The sequence below is a fragment of the Drosophila subpulchrella genome, chromosome 2L (genome assembly GCF_014743375.2).
Source record: "Drosophila subpulchrella strain 33 F10 #4 breed RU33 chromosome 2L, RU_Dsub_v1.1 Primary Assembly, whole genome shotgun sequence".
Taxonomy (NCBI): Eukaryota; Metazoa; Arthropoda; class Insecta; order Diptera; family Drosophilidae; genus Drosophila; species Drosophila subpulchrella.
In genome coordinates, this window is record NC_050610.1 from 20,011,308 (window position 1) to 20,032,280 (window position 20,973).

Consider the following 20,973-nt stretch of genomic DNA (forward strand, 5'->3'; position numbering starts at 1 on the left):
GGTTGATAGCCAAGGCAACAAGAACAAGAAAAATGTGAAGAGTTTCCAGGCATGCGCATGTAGTGGCATTATCTTATCGCCCCAGAGTCGCCATTAAAGTGGGTGGGTGGCGATTCTATTTCTAGGGTTCGACTTCGTTCCAGCGCCGACGCAGTTGGAAATCCATTTGGGGGGGGGGTTTAGTTAGCGAATTCCATTTGCCCGAATCACCCTGTATCCATGCTATTGCTGTATCTGCATAAGGTTTTGTCTGTCTATAGTTTCGGAACCCCCCCATATCTATAGTATATCCCAACATCACCCATCCCATTCCAGGACCCCTCAAATGCGTTGCGTCTGCGAAAACGATTTTGTTTTCGCATTTATTTATGAGCCGCTTAGAGCGCGCCAAATACTTTGCCAAACACTTTGAACCCCCGAAAAACCCCAACGCCATCCTCAAAAGACCCCAGTCCCAACGGTTCCCAATGGTGAACCCCACCCACACAAAAGTGGACGCTAGAAGAAGGTCGTTTATGGGTTGGGTTACGCGGTATGGGGGCATAAAGAACCGCGAACAGCTGGAGTGCATGGGTTGCTTCAGTAGTATGTCGCAGTTTAAGAGACTTTATATAAGATTATAATATATAATATTAATATAATTCCTACACAGAGAAAATTCTGACGTTCTCATCTGAGTTGAAAATGTTCTTAAAAATAGAACTACATATATATCGAATCAAATTGAAACGGCGGTATTTATGTACATTGTTTATCTCAACAAATAAACTATTAGTTTAGTCCGTAATAAACTCAATTTATCTTTTTTCTTCTCACCATTTCGTTCTAGTATTGAGAACATTAATAAAATGTACTTACACGGTTTTTAAGAACGAATGTTCTCAATTCAAGAACAGTGTTCTTGGATATTTCTCTCTGTGTATAAAAGAAAAACAAAAAACAAATGTTTATAATATTTTTAGTTTTTATGAAACCTAATGTTAATCTTATACCTTTTGAAAACAGGCACCGTTTTTTTAAACATTTCAAGAACAAGAATCACTAAATGTTTTTTTTTAAATAAATAAAAAAAACAAAATGTTTACAAAACTTAAAATTTTTACAAAAGTAATTACATATTTGTTTAACATAAATCAATAAATAAGTATTTTTAAATACTTAAGTAAACTTTAACGTGAATTGATGTTTGTATTCTTTCTTTAACTTCCAGAAATGTCTTAGCTAAGCATTTTTGGTTCCCATTAACAATGTGCATCATCCAACCATACACAAAAACACAGTATACCCTTGAACCCAACGAGTACCGGGTACAATAAAAATATAGGCTAAGAGCGTAGAAATGCAGCATGACCCTGAAACTGATCCCCAATGGAAAGGGCTGATGAAATGCACTCAACGAAGACCGTTCCAATACAATCCAATCCAATCCGATCCCAATCAATGGTGAGTCCCATACGAAGCTTCACTTCCGCGGTTACCAAATCGACTTTGACTTTCAAATTTTCCAACGCTTTGTTGCGGCTGTAATCTAATGGAGTCGTTAATGGTTAAACACATGAAGTATTTTGCCAAATGGGCTCGACTTGGGACAGTTAATTGCTGATGATGCGATGATATGGAACCGGATTGACAGTGAGTAAGATAGAAATGCGGTTCGGGGTTTTAGTAAGCAGTGCAAATGTTTGGATAACACAATTTAATAGACAATTAACAAGCAGTTTATTTAAATTTTCTTCTTCGACATTTTTCACTTTTGTCTGGCGATCTCTTTTTCTGTTGTTGATAGTTACATAAACATAAATCTTGGCAATGGGTCACAGACGAAAAAAAAAAAACTTGCTGCCACTGCACATTTTCACACATAGCCGGATTTTTGTTTTTCCCCTCTGAACTTTTTATTGGGGGGCCTACGCGACTACGACTTGAGATTCGGAGCTCATTGAGACTTGGTTAAAGCGCAGCCAGCTCATTTGTATATTCGATTGTCAGCGGTGAACAAGTGCGGAACTAACCGAGCGGATAATCACCGAAATTCCCCCAAAAATCGTGCATTTCCTTGGATAAAGAAAGAACAGGATCAAGATACGTTGCAATGGACTTTGATGAGTTTCGTGAATTTGGCCATGCCTCTATAGAGTTTCTTATCAACTATCTGAGTGGCATTCGTGAGAGGTGGGTGGCGAATGAAGTATAGTCCTTGAAGACCTGCTTATTAACATATATATCTCTCCTAACAGAGATGTCCTGCCGAATACGACTCCCTACGCGGTGATCAATCAACTGCCCAAGGAGATCCCCGAACAGCCGGAGCACTGGAGGGAAGTCCTTAAGGACCTGGAGAACATTATCCTGCCGGGTCTGACCCACTGGCAATCGCCGTATTTCAATGCCTTCTACCCTTCCTCATCATCGGCGGGTTCCATCATTGGTGAACTCTTGATCGCGGGTATCGGTGTGCTTGGATTCAGTTGGGTAAGTGGAAAATACTTGGTAGGGGACATATGTTTATATAGTTTACTTTATACATTTTAGTTAAAGGTATCATTTTCTATAAGTTTAAGTCCGTTTAAATTTTTTTTAATAATGAATTCATTTCATATAAAAATTTAACAAAGCATATTTTTATACTCGTATTTAGTTCTCGCTTTTAAATCATGGTATTTTTAATATCGCGGATTAAAACACATAAGAATATTAAATGTTTCGATAGAAGATATTTTCGACAGTCGGTACTCCACTTAATCAATAACTACCTTAGGTTCCATTTTATAGATTTGCACTTAAGGTTCCTTAATATATTAAGTAAAATGGATAGTATGGTCCTGTTGGTAATTTGTACAATTCCATTTTTAAGGCATTCGATGTGGTGAACAGGCTTTTAAAATGCAAACAAAAATATTTGCCTTAAAATAACTGGCATGCATTTAGAGAAGTCTCTTTTTTTAATGCTTGTAAGAAAACATTTCAGATGTTATAAATATCTTAATTTATTATTAACTATAGGAGCCGAAGGCCTGCATCTGCAATAGCTTATACCCACTGTAGTTTACAAATAGTTGTTAGCATTACAAAAAACAAATTGTTAACTACCGAAATAATAACAAAGTAATAAAAGTAAAAAGAAACTACTGATGTTCTATGATTATAGCTCATTGATTTTAATATCACTATGCATATTTAATTCATACTTTACTTGTTATGAGGAAATAAATAGCTAGAAAATAAATTCCACGAAAGATGGAAAATTTAAAAGCTTTATCTTCTAATTTCGAATTATAGTTCATTACGGCCAATCTTAACAAACACCTCTAATTAATTTTAAAAACTATAATTTGGTCAAACAGTTTTATTAAGAGAAAAAGTCAAAGAGAGCAGTAGAAAAGAGTAAAGAGCGAAACTAAAGCCTCAACAAAAAAGTGGGAACAGTTAGTAGACATCAGTAACTCTTTTAGTTGGTAACAATAACTTTGGGCCAAATCAATGAATATTCCAATAACTTGGCTTAAAGAAAAAATCAATCAATATGTTTGGTAGATATTCACTTAACGATTAAGACAATTGCCAAGTAATTAATTTACTATAATTATATGCCAGGAATTATATGATCGTTTGGATTATACTCCAGGTACCTGTTTACTTCACATAACTTAACTTGGTGTGCCAATGTGTAGGGAAAACTTAGATATAATTTCGAAAAATAGCTGTATTAAATACAAAGTATAAATACAAATTTTAAACGTTTTTGTTATTAGGTACAATACCTCTTAAAACTTTTGAATCGTTTAGAAGCTTATTATACAGTTCATATCAGATCTCTGCTCTTTAATAACAACTTGGTTCGCTTTTAAAAACTGAAATAGCCAGATTTTGGAAAACGGCTGAACTGGCAGTTCTGGAGGCTGTCCAGAGAAGTCGGTGTATAAAAGCCGGTCGTCACCGACGATCGGTTTCAGAGTGAACCTCAGGCGACTTGGAGTAGCATCAACGGATCGAATTGAAAATCGTGTTGTTTAAACAAATCGAAAACGGAAAAGTAAAACAAAAAACAAACAGAACGTGAAAAGTGCAAATAGATAACAATATCGAAATATTGTCAGCGAAATGGATGCCAAGGAGTTTCGGGAATTTGGCAGGGCGGCAATTGACTTTATAGCCGACTATTTGGAGAATATACGGGATGACGAGGTGCTGCCCAGTGTGGAGCCGGGCTATCTTCTGGACCTGCTGCCCACAGAGATGCCGGACAAGCCCGAGTCGTGGAAAGAAGTCCTTGGGGACATAAATCGCGTGATCAAGCCGGGTCTCACCCACTGGCAGTCGCCCAATATGCATGCATATTATCCCACTAGCACATCATATCCCTCCATTGTGGGTGAGATGCTGGCCAGTGGGTTCGGCGTCATCGGATTCAGCTGGGTAGGTCAGATAGTCGGTGAAATCTCGCTTTTGGTCCATTGTTTTGGCCGGCTGAATGGGCGCCCATTGTGCGCAGTGGGTGAAAGTGAATCCAAGAACTCGACAAACAGGTTGCCAATGCACCACTTCGAAGAGAGTTTTCACACAAATCAATCGGCAATTGTCATGATATAAACATATTTTGCCAAAGCCTCTCACCTGAGCCAGGCCTATAAACAAATTTAAATTTATATTGAATTTATTAGGCCAATTTACAAGCATTTTTAAATGCTTAATAATAATTTACGGGATATTAAAAAGAAAATAAAAATGGAGATAATAAAAAATGTCGAATGTTAATCATTTTGATATATAAATAAACTTAGTAATAATTAAACTCATTTATAGGTATATTAGCTTAAAAACTGCTGTATTGGAAAGTTTAAGAATATATTAAGTTCAGTTCCTAACTTTAGGATGAGTTTTCTAAACCTCATGTAAATCTAAAAATAGGTTTTAAAAGATCTTGGCTGTTTTATCGTCTGCATGTTAATCTAAAATTACGTGATATTACCCTTTACATATCCATTAACTCGTTGTTCCAAGATTTGCATATGTTTTGAAGGTTAAAAACTCACCCTTAGTTTTTATTTTAATTAATAACTTAGTGTTTCAGTTTTTTGTAACCCATATAGTAATGATATACAAAATGGATACATTTAATATTCTTACATTAAATAGCTATTATTATATCATAATAATTTATTCCGAATCTAATGTTCCCCCTCCCCAACAGATCTGCAGTCCCGCCTGCACAGAACTGGAAGTGGTGGTCATGGACTGGCTGGCCAAGTTCCTGAGGCTGCCCGCCCATTTCCTGCACGCCAGCGAGGGACCCGGAGGCGGTGTTATCCAAGGATCGGCCAGCGAGGCGGTTCTGGTGGCTGTCCTGGCTGCCCGGGAACAGGCTGTGGTCAGCTACAGGGAATCGCATCCGGAGGTCAGCGAAAGCGAGGTACGAGGTCGCTTGGTGGCCTACTCCTCGGATCAGAGTAACAGCTGCATTGAGAAGGCTGGTGTTTTGGCAGCCATGCCAATTAGGCTGCTCCCAGCTGGAGAGGATTTCGTACTCAGAGGCGACACCCTGAAGCGGGCCATCGAGGAGGATGTGGCGGCTGGCAAGATTCCGGTGATCTGTGTTGCCACATTGGGCACCACGGGCACTTGTGCCTACGACGATATCGAGACCTTGTCCGCCGTCTGCGAGGAATTCAAGGTGTGGCTTCATGTGGATGCCGCCTATGCTGGCGGAGCCTTTGCCCTGGACGAATGCTCGGATCTGCGAAAGGGTTTGGATCGTGTGGACTCGCTGAACTTCAACCTGCACAAGTTCATGCTGGTCAATTTCGATTGCTCGGCCATGTGGCTGCGGGATGCCAACAAGGTGGTCGATAGCTTCAATGTGGATCGCATATATCTGAAGCACAAGCACGAGGGACAGTCGCAAATTCCCGATTTCCGGCATTGGCAAATTCCATTGGGTCGTCGCTTCCGAGCTCTGAAAGTTTGGATCACATTCCGGACTTTGGGAGCCGAGGGCTTGAGGAATCATGTCCGCAAACACATCGAGTTGGCCAAACAATTTGAGCAACTGGTAATCAAGGATTCCCGCTTCGAGCTGGTGGCTCCCCGAGCTTTGGGATTGGTTTGCTTCCGTCCAAAAGGTGATAATGAGATTACGACCCAGCTCTTGCAGCGTCTCATGGATCGCAAGAAGATCTATATGGTTAAGGCCGAGCATGCGGGTCGTCAGTTCCTAAGATTCGTTGTATGCGGAATGGATGCCAAAGCATCCGATATTGATTTCGCCTGGGAGGAGATCGAATCCCAATTGACCGATATGCAGAAGGAGCAATCACTGATCCTTCGCAAAGCTGGAAACGTGGCCGATCTTACGCAACACTTCCAAATCCATCTGACCAACGAAAATACAAAGCGAGAGAAGTATCAGTGAGAAAAAACGGTTTAACTATTTATGTTTAGTTTGTCCTTAGTTCACTTTGTAGTAGTTAGTTTAACACGTTTTTATAAATAAAGTATAATGAAGTTTTTGTATCCGTAAATAAAATACCTGAAATATGTAATGTCTGTGGAATTTTTTCTAAAAACTTTTTAGAAGAATTTCTACAATATATGAAAGATTTAACTTTATTACGTTCCAAAATTTTTATATCAGTTTTATAACAATTATTTGTAGTTGGACTCAATTAGGTACAATACTTACATTCCTGAAAAATATGATGTCTGTGGAGTTTTTTCTAAACACTTTTTAGAAGTATTTCTACAATATATGAAGGATTTAACATTATTATGTTCAAAGATCTTGATTTCAGTTTTATAACATTTATTCGTAGTTGGAATCAATTAAATACAGTAATACATGCATATAATTATAAAGAAAGATTATGGCTAAACTTTCCACTCAGTAATGATCGCATTACGGTTTTATCTGGCGGAAGACCAATATGGAAATTATTTAAATAAATATTCAAATCAAATTTTTGGCGCCTAAGTGTGGCTGCCTTTTCTCAAAAGCTTTACGTTCAAATTTCGATACCATTCCTACGGGCCTATCGATAGGCGCGCCAAGGTCAGAAATCGATAGTTTAGCATGCCACCTCTAGTTCTCACAACGAAATTTTGAAAAACGACAAAATTGTAAACAAACCAAATTTAAAACAAAATTCGGAACGCCAGGAAACCAGCCGCTTGCCATGCAATGGTAAGTGAAGTTCCGCTGTGACGCTCTTCCGGACTTGGATGCACATGACACAGACGAAGGGCACCACAAACTGAAACCACCTTTTCTTGTTACCCGTAGTTATAAACTGGCCAGCAGGCGCAGCTTATACAATGCACGGGTGCTCCAGGCGGATCACCTCGGGGACCACCAATGCCGCAGTCCGGATCTCGAGGCTGCTCGCCAGAATGCCCGGGTAGTGGTAATCGGCGCTGGCCTCGCCGGTCTCTCGGCCGCCCAACATCTCTTATCGCACGGTTTCCGGCGCACCGTCGTCCTGGAGGCCACCGATCGCTATGGCGGCAGGATAAACACCCAGCGTTTTGGCGACACCTTCTGCGAACTGGGTGCCAAGTGGGTCAAGATCGATGGGTCCCAGGACTCGATTTACGAACTCCTCCGCAACACCGAGGGCTTGAGCAAGCAGATAAAGCAGCCAGAGCGACCCACCTATGTGGAGGTGGAGCAGGAAGGTGCTCACATAAGGCCAGCCATGGTGGAGCTTATAGACGTCATGTTCCGGCAGCTCTGCCGTGGCTTTAAGCTATCCGATCGAGTTAAATCTGGCGATGACCTGCACTCTCTGGACAATGTGATGAACTACTTTAGGACCGAAAGTGATCGCATTATTGGGGCCTCCTTTCAAAAGCCGGAGGATCAGGTGGCGGCACGCAAGATCTTTCAGTCGCTGTTCAAGGAGTTCGGCAGCATTCTGGGCTGCTGTCTAGAGTACGTGAACATCGAGCACATCACCAAGTGTCCAGTGCAGCAGGATCTGCGTCCGCTGTTCGTACCCACCGGGCTGGATAATGTGGTAGATGATCTCATACAGCAGCTGGACAAGGAGCAAATACAGACCGGCAAGCCGGTTGGCCAGATTCAGTGGACGCCTGCACCGCTGAAGAGTGTTGGCTGTTTGGATGGGAGCCTGTACAGCGCGGATCACATCATTTGTACTTTGCCGCTTGGCGTGCTTAAAAACTTTGCGGGCATCCTGTTCCGACCCACGCTACCGCTGGACAAGATGCAGGCCATACGCAACCTAGGCTTTGGCAATCCCTTAAAGATATATCTCTCGTACAAAAAGCCCATTAGCCGCTGGCTAAAGAGCAACCTAAGGCCACTGGGTACCGTCCTCAATCCCACCTTGGAACAGCAAGCGGAACGCAACTGGACACAGCAAGTGGTGGAGATCAGCCATGTGCCCAGCAGTCAGCATGTGCTGGAGGTCCATGTGGGCGGCGGCTATTACGAGGAGATTGAGAAACTGCCCGAGGACAAGCTGTTAGAGCAAATCACTGAATTGCTAAGGCGCTGCATAAGCAATCACCTGGTGCCGTACCCCCAGGAATTGCTGCGCTCCAACTGGAGCACATCGGCTTGCTACCTAGGCGGACGTCCCTACTTCTCCACCAGCAGCAGTGCCCGTGATGTCCAGCGACTGGCCGCACCGCTGGGCGAGAAGTCGCCAAGTCTACTCTTCGCTGGGGATGCAACCTCGCTCAAAGGCTTTGGAACCATCGATGCTGCCCGCTCTAGTGGCATCCGAGAGGCCCAACGCATCATTGACTTTTATTTCAATAGCATGCAATGTGTTTAACTGCAATCGAAAATCCAAATTGGCTCCAAAATTGTACAAAGTATCGGCATAGAATCAAACTAGTCAAAATTTATAGTTACAATCGTTTGTATTTTTAAGCAGAATACAATATGTTTTAGTTAGGCGTAGAACGTTAACAATAAAAGCATTAACAACATCAACAATACGATCATAGGACACTTAAGTAAATGGAGGAGAGTAAACCTGCCATCTTTAAATTCCCTAAACGTGTCGCAAATGAGTTATAGTTATAGGTATGTTCCGCTCTTAATTTCACATAGTCACATTAAAATACTTTACTTTAAAGTCGAAATACCTGTGGTAGCTTGGTCCATTCTTTAACATCTTGTAATAATGAAATTGACCCTTGTAAAACCACATTACTTCTCCTTTTCCAATTCATCAGCAGCGGCACTGACCTCCTTCCAGGAGTACTCCATATCCTCGGACTGGGTAAAACGTGAGCAAATGGCCATACGCAGAAAGTAGACATCCTTGATCTTGGCAGGAACCATGTGGATGTTGCCGCGTAAAAAGCGAAACTAAAGCCTCAACAAAAAAGTGGGAAAAGTAAGTAGACTTTAGAAACTCTTTCAGTTGGTAACAATAACTTTGGCCGAAATTAAAGAATATATGATCGTTTGGACTATACTCCACGTGCCTGCTTACGTCACGTAACTTAAAGATTTTGCACTCTTGGCGTGCCATTGTGTAGGGAAAACTTAGATATTATTTCTAAGAATAGCTGTATCAGTAAATAAGAACTCTAGACGTTATTGTTATTAGATCAAATACCTTTTAAAACTTTAGCACTTTGTAGAGAAAACTTAGATATTATTTCTAAGAATAGCTGTATTGTATAAAAACTCTAGACGTTATTGTTATTAGGTCAAATACCTTTTAAAACTTTAGCATCGTTTAGAAATTTGTATGTACAGTTCCTTCAGATCTGAAATAGACCGATTTTGGAAAGCGGCTGAGCTGGCAGTTCTGGAGGCTGTGCAGAGAAGCTGATGTATAAAAGCAAGTCGTCACCGACGATCAGTTTCAGAACCTCAGGCGACTTGGAGTAGCATCAACGGATCCAATTGGGAATTGTGTTGTTTAAACAAATCGAAAACGGAAAAGTAAAACAAAAAACAAACAGAACGTGAAAAGTGCAAATAGAAAATGGATGCCAAGGAGTTTCGGGAATTCGGCAGTGCGGCCCTTGACTTTATGGCCGACTATCTGGAGAATATTCGGGATAACGAGGTGCTGCCCAGTGTGGAGCCGGGCTATCTTCTGGACCTGCTGCCCACAGAGATGCCGGACAAGCCCGAGTCGTGGAAAGAAGTCCTTGGGGACATCAATCGCGTGATCAAGCCGGGTCTCACCCACTGGCAATCGCCCAATATGCATGCATATTATCCCTCTAGCACATCATATCCCTCCATTGTGGGTGAGATGCTGGCCGGTGGGTTCGGCATCATCGGATTCAGCTGGGTAGGTCAGATAGTCGGGGAAATCTCGCATTAAATTTATATTAAATTTTTTTAGCAGCTTAATAAACTTAATAATAATTTACGGGATAGTAAGAAGCATATATATAAATAAACTGAGTAATAGATAAACTCATTGACAGGTATATTAACTTAGAATCGGTTGTATAGGAAAGTTTTGGAATATATTTACTGCGTTTCCTAACTCTAGAAAAAGTTTTCACAAATGTAGAACCAATATCTTACGCTCATTTAAATCTAAATTCAGGATTATGGTCTGCTTTATCGTCTGCATGTTAATCTAAAATTAGGTGATTACCCTTTATATTTACATTGACACATACTAGTTCCAAGACTTGTTTTAAATGTTAAAAACTTACCCCTAATTTATTTTTGTATTACTTTTTAATTTAAAAAATGTCTAAGTGTTTTTTTTTTTTTGTACCCCATATAGTATTGATATATAAAATGGATAAATTTAACATTCTCGCATTCTCCCCCACAGATCTGTAGTCCCGCCTGCACGGAACTGGAAATGGTGGTCATGGACTGGCTGGCCAAGTTCCTGAAGCTGCCCGCCCACTTTCTACACGCCAGCGAGGGACCCGGTGGCGGTATTATCCAAGGATCGGCCAGCGAGTCGGCTCTGGTGGCTGTCCTGGCTGCCCGGGAACAGGCTGTGGTCAGCTACAGGGAATCGCATCCGGAGGTCAGCGAAAGCGAGGTACGAGGTCGCTTGGTGGCCTACTCCTCGGATCAGAGTAACAGCTGCATTGAGAGGGCTGGTGTTTTGGCGGCCGTGCCCATGAGGCTGCTCCCAGCTGGAGAGGATTTCGTACTCAGAGGAGAGACCCTGAAGCAGGCCATCGAGGAAGATGTGGCGGCTGGCAAGATTCCATTAATCTGCATTGCCACACTGGGCACCACGGGCACTTGTGCCTATGACGATATCGAGACCTTGTCCGCCGTCTGCGAGGAATTCAAGGTGTGGCTTCATGTGGATGCCGCCTATGCGGGCGGAGCCTTTGCCCTGGACGAATGCTCGGATCTGCGAAAGGGTTTGGATCGTGTGGACTCGCTGAACTTCAATCTGCACAAGTTCATGCTGGTCAACTTCGATTGCACGGCCATGTGGCTGCGGGATGCCAACAAGGTGGTCGATAGCTTCAATGTGGATCGCATATATCTGAAGCACAAGCGCGAGGGACAGTCGCAAATACCCGATTTCCGGCATTGGCAAATTCCACTGGGTCGTCGCTTCCGAGCTCTGAAAGTTTGGATCACATTCCGGACTTTCGGTGCCGAGGGCTTGAGGAATCATGTCCGGAAACACATCAAGTTGGGCAAACACTTTGAGCAACTGGTGATCAAGGATTCCCGCTTCGAGCTGGTGGCTCCCCGAGCTCTGGGATTGGTTTGCTTCCGTCCAAAAGGTGATAATGAGATTACGACCCAGCTCTTGCAGCGTCTCATGGATCGCAAGAAGATCTATATGGTTAGGGCCGAGCATGCGGGTCGTCAGTTCCTAAGATTCGCTGTATGCGGAATAGATCCCAAAGCATCCGACATTGATTTCGCCTGGGAGGAGATCGAATCCCAATTGACGGATCTGCAGAAGGAGCAATCACTGATCATTCGCAAGGCGGGATAAATGGCCGATCTTACGCAACACTTTCAAATCCATCTGACCAACGAAAATACAGTAGTTAGTTTAACACGTTTTTATAAATAAAGTTTAATGAAGTTTTTGAATCATTAAATAAAATCTCTTGAAAATGTATTGTCGCCAGAATGCCTGGATAGGGTAATCGGCGCTGGACTCGCAGGTCTCTCGGCCGCCCAACATCTCTTGTATAAAGTATCGGCTTAGAATCAAACTAGTCAAAATTTATAGTTACAATCGTTTGTATTTTTAAGCAGAATACAATATGTTTTAATTATGCGTATAACGTTAACAATAAAAGCATTAACAACATCAACAATACGAGGATAGGACACTTAAATACTAATGAAGCGATGGAGGAGAGTAAACCTGCCATCTTTTGTTGCGATGTAAATTCCCTAAACATGTCGCAAATGAGTTATAGTTAAAGGTCTGTTCCGCTATTAATTTCAAATGATGTCACATTAAAATACTTTACTTTAAAGTCGAAATACTTGTGGTAGCTTGGTCCATTCTTTAACATCTTATTATAATGAAATTGTTATATTTTCTTTTATAGATAAAACCCGAAACAGACCCTCGTACAACCACATTACTTCTCCTTTTCCAACTCATCAGCAGCGGCACTGACCTCCTTCCAGGAGTACTCCATATCCTCGGATTGGGTAAAACGTGAACAAATGGCCATACGCAGGAAGTACACATCCTTGATCTTGGCAGGAACCATGTGAATGTTGCCGCGTCCGTTGATACGCTTCAGCAGAACTTCATTCTGCTCGTTGTTGCCCTTCAACCGGAAACAGACCAGTCCCATATTAACCTCGGCGGCCAGTTCAAATCTGGAGTCCGCCACGCAGAGATCACCGAATTGCTTGGCAAAGTTGCAATGCCTACGGATGTGCGCCTGGAGATTCTCCACGCCGTAGAGTCGCAGGACGAACCAGAGCTTCAAGGCGCGGAAACGACGTCCCAATGGGATTTGCCAGTGGCGGTAATCCGGAGCTGATCCCTGCATATCGTGCTTTAGATACAGAGGATCCACATTGAAGGCGTTGACCACCCAACTGGGATCCTTCAGCCACATGGCCGAGCAGTCGAAGTTCACCAGCATCCATTTGTGTGGGTTGAAGTTGAAGGAGTCTGCCGATTCGATACCCTTCATCAGGTGGCGATACTCGGGGCAAATGAAAGCGGAACCGGCATAGGCGGCATCCACATGGATCCACACATTGTGCTTGTTGCCCACGGGTCCACACTCGTCCAGGTAGTCGAAGGCACAGGAGTTGGTGGTGCCCAGCGTAACGACGGCATAGAAGGGAATCAAACCCTTGGCCAGATCCTCTTCGATGGCCTTGTCCAAAGCATCACCACGCATCCGGTGATTTACCGAGGGCACCGAACGTAGCCTTACACCTCCCAGAAGACCAGCCCTCTCCACGGAGGAGTGAGCTTGATCCGAACAGTAGCCCACCAGTTTGCCCAAAATGGTGTGCTCATCCCACTCCGGATGCTGCTCCTTGACTTCCTTCACCTTTTTGGCCTTGGCTCCCAGAAGAGCTACCAATGTGGACTCACTGGCCGTTCCCTGGATGACACCGCCTCCCTTGCCACCCGAACAGGCCAGAAATTCAGCGGGCAAATCCAGCATCTTGCCCAGCCAATCCATCATGACCACTTCCAGTTCCGTGCACGCAGGACTGGCGATCCAGGTGAATCCTATGCAGGCAATCGCACCACTCAGCATATCGGCCACAATCGCTGGATACGAGTTGGCCGTGGGGAAATAGGCGTGGAACTTGGGACTGTGCCAGTGGGTCACTCCCGGCATGATGACGCGTTCGATGTCTTCCATCACATCCTGCCACTTCTCCGGCTTCTCGGGCGCCTCATCCGGAATCAAGGGCTTCAGGTACCCGGGCTTCACTTCCGGCAGAACGCGCCTGTAAAGAGTATAATTGCATTAGCCTCTTGATTTCATTTGGGCCATTCAGGAAAAGCTTCTTGCTAATTGGCTGTGAAACTCAGTTAGCCCACAAAGCAATCAGGAATCGGGCGAAAAGGAGTGGGCGGAGCAACCCCCACTTGTTGCCAGTGGCAGCAAAAATCAATAGGAATATGTAACAAAGTTCTAATGGAAAGGATAAAGATAGCAAAAGCTTATAACGACAGGGTTTTATTTTCCTTCTGTTCCAATTCAGGGAAAAATCTCAGGGGCTTAGAAAAATAAATGGAAATGAAAAAAATATATAATAATAGTATAGAACCACAAAACTTTAAAAAAGAAGTTAGAGCATTTTTATATCATAATATATATTTCATATTTCATTAGTAAGAGTTGATTTTAAAATAACCTATTTATAAATTAATAATTTTGCGATAAAGATAGCAAAAGCTGATAACATCGTGATTTAAATTTTCTTCTGTTTAAAAACACGTAAAATCAGAAGGGTCTAGAAAAATTATATAGAAATGTAAAGTTCTTTGAAATATTATAATATAGAACTTTAGAACTCAACGAAGCTAACTCTCCAAGAAACAAAAGTTATTCCACTTTTCTTTATAAATAAATTCAATCAAAATATATAGTCACTGTCATTAGTAAAAGTTGATTTTAAAATAACCTGTTTTTAATTTTATAATTTCAGTGAATGTAAATGGGCGAGCAATCTCAGCAGGTGCTATTTATAGTACAATGTAATAAAATTGATTACTTAACCGACTCGGGTTTTCAGGGTAATGGAAACGAAACCGTTAGAATTGCCGAAGAATAATGCAACCCCAGTCGTTTTTGGCCAAGGTGTTTGTAGTATAGTACAATTATATCTACATAAAAATCGACCTTGACACGCCAACTTTAAAAAACCTTTTTACTGCCGCAATAATTAATTAGTTTTAGGCTCATAAAAATAGCAAAAAACTCTGTGAAAGTAATTGGCATTAAAGCAAAGTGGGAAGGCCGCTTAAAAGGCCTTTGTAAAAATATATATAATATTTATATATATAACAATGCATAGGTCCGATCGACGCGACTTTCCCATGACTAATGCTCAAACGTGTGCTAAATGTCATTCACTTGCCCGGAATCGAACAGAACGAACTTTCGAATTGAACGCAAAGCGTTGAGGTCAAGCAACAGATTCCATATAAATAAATTCTGTATGTATCACCGAGTGAGACAAATCAAATGTAATTTAAGCTAATTGAGAAACACTCATTCACTCGCTTACCTTTCGCGTATGTTCTCCAAATACTCTGCTATAAAATCCACCATTGTTTTGGCAAAATCCTTGAACTCCGGTGCCTCCATGTCGATCTTTTGGTGCGTGGTTAAAATAAATAGGTCAATATGGATTTTTGTTGGGGCCTGCAAAGCCCTATAGACATACCGAAACCTTGGGATCCAGCTTATCTTCCAAAATGTTAGCTATACCATTACCATTACTTTGTTTTGATGGGCTAATGTTATTAGTGGGCAATTTGCTCATTTTAAGTTTGGTGAAGTTTTTTTTTTTATAATGGATTCAAGTGATTAGTGCTGATAGAAGGGAACATGTGCGATTATTAAAATGGTGCTGTTGGGTTATTTGTAGATAGTGCTTATCATTAGCAGTTGCGATTTGTATGGTTAGTGCTTACTTAATAATGAACCAAACTGTTAATTACATAGTATTAAAATGAAGAGAATACTTTAAAGTGTTTTTGTTTTGCTTGAATGCTTTGCTTAAGTATGAACTGTTAACGAATATGATAATTAGAATGTTTAATGCATTCTTGCATTAATTGTTACTGGATTATTTTTTTCTCAATTCACATTTTATCAACTCAAACAAGTTGGCATTGAGATGGCGACTTGTTGCCAGCAAATAAGCACACAAAAACAAATTTTAATAGATACACAAACATGCAGATACCAAAAGTTGGAAAATTTAGGCATTAAAGAATGCTCAGGGGAGCATAGAAATTAAAGTAAAGCAAGGCTAGATGCCCAGTTTTAGATACATATATATAAAATGTACATATTGTTAAACCACATTAAGTATACGCAGCGTTAGCCACGAAATTTATTTTTTTTCTCATGCACTCATTATGTTGGCCAAGCACTCTGGGTATTTAAAAACCCAAAGGCACACACGTGTACACTTTAACTAACTACCTTTAATTATTTGCACTTCTCGAGCTTTGTTTCCGTTTCGAACTAAATCTTTGCCCGACTTGAGTTTGCCTTGGTGGTTTTTAGCTGCAACTATTTATAGTATATTCTGTGTGGAATCGCTTGAATGGCCTGCTGCTGTGCGCTCGACGTTCTCCTCTTAACTGAGCGCTGCTCGCTCTTGGCCAAGGCTTTTAAAGCCCGGCCAGCTGCGCTGCCAGTTCCGCAGGACCGGTTCAATTTCAATCCACATCCACTGCCGCTGAACTTCGGCAACGGGTTGTAAAAATACATTCTTCACGTTCTACAGGTGATTTTCGGGGATTTTTACGGAACATGCATTAATTTATGGGTGACTCAGTAAACTGGGAAGTGAACTTGTTATCAGAAAAGGTGCAGTTTACTGTATCGGATCCGCTGAAGTTTGGAATTCTACCTATATCAGTTTCAAAAAGATATATCAAAATTTTTAGAGAGTTTTAAAATTAAAAATATTTTTCGGGGTTTATAATATAACGTTTAACATTATTATGTTTTACTTAAAGGCTTAATGATCAAAGAGCCTAAAAAACTGAAACAATTCTTAATTTGTTTTTTAACGTTAAAAATAAACTCATTTTGAAAACCTTTAACCATTTGTGCTACATCTTTTTGACCTCAAAAACATTTTACAGCTTTTAAAAAAACTAATAAAATATTTGTAATAGGCCTAATATTTTGAATCAGCTTTTAAAAATGTAAAACCATTTGAATCTTCTTTATAAAGCCATTAAAGTTTGTTTTGTATTCTCCTCACGTGCTGATCAACTCCACCTTAAGAAAAAGAAAGCGATCGCGGCAGGAATCCCCCTTCATGAGTCACTCAAAGCAGGGTTTTTCTTGAGCTCCGTAGAAAATACAAAATCACGAAAAATGAGATAAACAAATTAAGATTCATAGAAGAGGCAAGAAATGGATTATACTGCGTTATGGCACGCTTTACGCGCCTCTGCGGAACCGGTTTTCAAAGCATCACATATGACGTGACTTTGAACCGCTCATGGGCTTGTGACGTCAAATAATCGCATCCTCACTCACTTTCCCGTTGTACTAGGGGAAGTGGGCTAGGCTGAGCCTTTTGAATGGGGAGTATGAAGTGCACAGAGAAAAAAAAAGGAAACGTAATTAATTTCAAGTCATTTTTGTATTTTAAAAAATTAAATGAAGATGAGATGAACTTACCACATATTACATAAAGTAGAATATTTTTTAATTGTGGTAAAAAGCAAGTTCAAATCCCTCTCCTAAAAAAAAAATATATTTGTTGAGTTAGTGCTAAAAAAATTGTTTAGTCTTTACAAAAATAAATGAAGATGAGATGAACTTACCACCTTTTACATAAAGTAGAATATTTTTTAGTTGTGGTAAAAATCAAGTTCAAATCCCTCTCCTAAAAAAAATTTATATTTGTTGAGTTAGTGCTAAAAAAGTCACCCACTCACAAGTTTTATTTAAAAATTGAAAATAAATATCAGCACCAAAATGATTTTACATCATTAAATTTGACTATTATATCATACCATTTTTTTTTTTGTTTGGGGTTGATGGGAGTTCTGCTGGTGGACCAACTGTTGCTGAGTGCGAAAGAAGTGTGTGTGCCTGACATTTCAACGAAGCCACTTTGGCAAATCACTTGACTGAATCAACAGATTTATATGCCATGCCAACGACTCTGCTTTCGATTTTAATGCGTTGGGTGCACCGCCCAACCATCCAGCCTCCCAAAACACCCAGCCACCCACATTGTGCCTCTTTACGGGTGGCTGAAGTTCGGGTCGATTGGGGCAAAGAATACTACAATTTGATTTATGGCTGACTTGAGTTGCGAATGAATAGTAGACCATGGCGTTTATGGGGGTCGAATGGCGCCTTGAAGAGGGGGATTGCATAACAAAGCAGAAGAGGTGAAAGAGAGTGGAGATAAGCCGTGGAATATTTGGTCCGTATCAAATAGAGGAGCTTTAAAGGGGCACGTATTTAATAGTGAGCGATAAGAATTATAATAATCAATTTGGTTAGTAAATATCAGGGTAAACAAGAATTGTTTTCAGCTTTTTCAAGATTTTGACATTCAAGGTGACGCCTCTGTGGAGCAATAACTATTAACTGGGTATAAGGTCTTTAAAACCATAGTTTACCTGTATAAATTCATAAAAATTTAAAATACTGCAAGATTTAATTTGTTTATGAATTAAATTAAATTGAAAAAAAACTGTGTCTCGACTATCGAATACCTGTTAGTCCGAGATTGCAAAGCGCCATCTAGAGCTTTTTCCTAATTTCATAATGAATGGTTTGATATTAACTAATTGTAGATGGGTATTTGAATATAATCAAAACAAAATACCATTGTGAAAGTGTAACAAAATCTTTATAAATATGGGCGTCAGACAATTTTTAGCGTTATGGGCGTAGCGCAGCGCAAGAATCTCTAGAGCCTGCGGCTATCAAGAATGCCTACCCTTTAAAGGGTCGAAAACGCTTTCTTCTACCTTTTAAGTACTTTCCGACGAATCTTATATACCCTTCTTACACTACGAGTAACGGGAATACAATTATATATAAACAATTTCAAATATGTTGTAATCCAATGTCACAAACGATTACAACAAAAACTGGTAGCTTTCTAAAAAATATAATCGAGTTAATTATACAACGGCCCTGTTCCCTTTTCTCATTATTTCATCTTAGTTATTTAGTCACCTAATTACAAAATAATCTTCCCGAATTAGAAAGGCAGCTCAAGTAGGGTTTATTATTTATTGTGTTTTCTCATAATGAAATTTTCTTGTGGTCTGTGTTTCTTTTATACACTGGAGTTGTCTTAGCCAGATGCAGATCTTAAGGACCAATTCAGCAGGACGCGCACACCAACGACTCAAACGGAAACAACAAAAGTTGAGACGCATTTGGAGCGCGCACTGTGACCGGATTTGGAACCCGATTGGGAAGATAATGGAAAAACCGATTACATGAGACAAATTTTGGTTGTTTCGCTTAATATTCTCCAGTCAGTCGGGCGAACGCATTAGAGTAGTGCATATTTCAGCAGAAACAAAATCGAAAAGTACTTAGTAAATGCTATAGGTAGTTACAACTTAACGGAACTAGATGCACCCAGCTACTGCGCGATGGTAGATGGCAGATTGAGCAGTGTGCTCTGTCCGCTGGGCAAGTAGGCGACACCGCGAGACCTGGATAGCTGGTAGGCGATATCCTCGGCGGCCTCGATACGTCGCAGCTCCACCAGACCGTCGCCGGCCTCGCCGAACGACTTGGCCAGCAGGCCAGCGGCTTCGGCGTCACCCTCCGCGGAAATGATCGAGGCCAGCTTCTGCTGCTCGGCCTTCTCCACGACGAAACGAGCCTTCTCAGCCTCCTGCTGGGCCACCTGCTTCATCTCGACGGCCAGCGTAAACTCCCGACCAAAGGTCAAGTGTGTAAGCGAGATGTCGTCCAGAATGAAACCAAACTGCTTGGCACGGATGGTCAGCTCCTGGGAAACACGCTGGGACACCATCTGCAAGGGGGTAAATATATTCAGTAAGTGTTAAAGAAATTATCTTTAAAATCTTGGTTTGACAGACTGATACTAACTAGTAATGGGGTAAATTTTTTTTTTTTAATGGATTACAATGTTCAGATTGTTTCGATCCGTTTGATTGTCTTTATGGTCTGTTTCAACAAATGATAACAGAGAAAATGATTATAAAACAATATTAACTATTTAGAATTTGAAGTCAAATTCAATCAAATTTTAAAGCTCCAAGAATTTAAGGAAACAAAAGGGTTCCTGTAACATTTTAAAAATATGCTGGGTAGATATATGAAAATTGTGTGGAGCTTTTTGGAGTAGGAAGTTGAAGCTGTAGATTAGGTCGATTGTTACCTAATCTTCAGCTTCAACTTCCTACTCTAATAAGCTGGTACTAAGTAACATAGTAATGAAGACAATTGTGAAAGTTGTACAGATTATACAACCAATTTCTCAGCTCTAAGAACCCAGATGTCTGCCAACCAATGCAGTAATCTCCTCTGGTGCTACCCACCTCACGCTGGGTGATCAGCTCGCCGGCATCGAATTGGGCGACCACAGCCTTCAGCACCTCAGGAGCAATGGAGGGCAGGACACGCTCATCGTAGTCCTGGCCGAGGATTGTGTAGATCTTGGGCAGCTGGTCGGGAATGGGACGGTACAAGATGCGGAGCGTAATGTTGACATTCTGCAGATCCTTGCTGCCGGTGATCACGGGAACGTTGCGGGGCTGCGAGCGGATATCGAAGATGATGGGCCGCTGCACCCACGGGATGAAGAAGTGGGTGCCCTCGCCGACCACGTTCTCCTTGATGCCGGTGAAGCGATCGAAGATGACCGCCCGGTGGCCGCCCTCCACATTATATAACGCCGAGTTGACAACGCCACCCAAAACGGCCACTCCAAGGCCCATTTGGCCGATGCGATTGAAGAACTGAGCAGCCATTATCTAATGGAAAAACAAAACGTTAAATATTTAGTCACTGCCTTATAACTATGTATGTAAATAAAAAGCCGACTGGACTTGGAAATTTCATCAGCTTTTTAGGTTAGATCGTCATGACCAGAGGACAACGTGATGTTTAAGTGTTTTTACAACCAGTTCAGTGGGATTTTCAACGCAGATGGTACGGACCGCCTTCACACTTACTTATTAAAGCTTTTTGGTTTCAATTAAATTGAATTATTGTGAAATTATGCCCTTTGAAATACAAAACACGAAAATCCAACCGCACGGCAACTGTTATCGATAAAACAGAGTTGCCAGGGCGCCAGCACTAATCGATTACATTTCTATGTAATAGTGTTTG

At 41.3% G+C, this 20,973-nt stretch overlaps 5 protein-coding genes across 9 annotated transcripts; 3 read left to right on the plus strand and 2 right to left on the minus strand.

Annotated features, from left to right (window-relative positions):
- The first annotated feature begins 1,994 nt into the window (after positions 1-1,994).
- On the plus strand, positions 1,995-6,507 carry LOC119548597 (3,4-dihydroxyphenylacetaldehyde synthase). 2 transcript variants are annotated; one of them, XM_037855953.1, is made up of 3 exons: positions 1,995-2,172; positions 2,238-2,472; positions 5,192-6,506. In XM_037855953.1, exons 1-3 carry the CDS (start codon positions 2,093-2,095, stop codon positions 6,407-6,409), a joined length of 1,533 nt encoding a protein of 510 aa, XP_037711881.1. In that variant the 5' UTR covers positions 1,995-2,092; the 3' UTR covers positions 6,410-6,506. The 2 variants fall into 2 exon arrangements, with proteins under 2 accessions (XP_037711881.1, XP_037711882.1); XM_037855954.1 differs by lacking the exons at positions 1,995-2,172; positions 2,238-2,472 and adding an exon at positions 3,986-4,416 and having other exon boundaries at positions 5,192-6,507.
- Positions 6,508-7,028: 521 nt separating this feature from the next.
- LOC119548598 (protein anon-37Cs) lies at positions 7,029-8,961 on the plus strand. Its single transcript, XM_037855955.1, has 2 exons — positions 7,029-7,177; positions 7,277-8,961. Exons 1-2 carry the CDS (start codon positions 7,170-7,172, stop codon positions 8,793-8,795), a joined length of 1,527 nt encoding a protein of 508 aa, XP_037711883.1. The 5' UTR covers positions 7,029-7,169; the 3' UTR covers positions 8,796-8,961.
- Positions 8,962-9,237: 276 nt separating this feature from the next.
- LOC119548600 (3,4-dihydroxyphenylacetaldehyde synthase-like) lies at positions 9,238-11,935 on the plus strand. 2 transcript variants are annotated; one of them, XM_037855956.1, is made up of 3 exons: positions 9,289-9,365; positions 9,743-10,280; positions 10,782-11,935. In XM_037855956.1, the coding sequence occupies exons 2-3, from the start codon at positions 9,966-9,968 to the stop codon at positions 11,925-11,927; spliced, it is 1,461 nt and encodes a 486-aa protein (XP_037711884.1). In that variant the 5' UTR covers positions 9,289-9,365; positions 9,743-9,965; the 3' UTR covers positions 11,928-11,935. The 2 variants fall into 2 exon arrangements, with proteins under 2 accessions (XP_037711885.1, XP_037711884.1); XM_037855957.1 differs by lacking the exon at positions 9,743-10,280 and having other exon boundaries at positions 9,238-9,365.
- Positions 11,936-11,982: 47 nt separating this feature from the next.
- On the minus strand, positions 11,983-16,263 carry LOC119548596 (aromatic-L-amino-acid decarboxylase). 3 transcript variants are annotated; one of them, XM_037855951.1, is made up of 4 exons: positions 16,093-16,263; positions 15,326-15,474; positions 15,167-15,252; positions 11,983-13,879 (listed from the first exon to the last, which is right to left on the minus strand). In XM_037855951.1, the coding sequence occupies exons 2-4, from the start codon at positions 15,422-15,424 to the stop codon at positions 12,532-12,534; spliced, it is 1,533 nt and encodes a 510-aa protein (XP_037711879.1). In that variant the 5' UTR covers positions 15,425-15,474; positions 16,093-16,263; the 3' UTR covers positions 11,983-12,531. The 3 variants fall into 3 exon arrangements, with proteins under 3 accessions (XP_037711879.1, XP_037711880.1, XP_037711878.1); XM_037855952.1 differs by lacking the exon at positions 15,326-15,474 and having other exon boundaries at positions 16,093-16,262; XM_037855950.1 differs by having other exon boundaries at positions 15,326-16,262.
- A 2,611-nt stretch (positions 16,264-18,874) lies between these two features.
- LOC119548601 (protein l(2)37Cc) lies at positions 18,875-20,927 on the minus strand. Its single transcript, XM_037855958.1, has 3 exons — positions 20,814-20,927; positions 20,178-20,612; positions 18,875-19,648 (listed from the first exon to the last, which is right to left on the minus strand). The coding sequence occupies exons 2-3, from the start codon at positions 20,607-20,609 to the stop codon at positions 19,250-19,252; spliced, it is 831 nt and encodes a 276-aa protein (XP_037711886.1). The 5' UTR covers positions 20,610-20,612; positions 20,814-20,927; the 3' UTR covers positions 18,875-19,249.
- Positions 20,928-20,973: the final 46 nt, after the last annotated feature.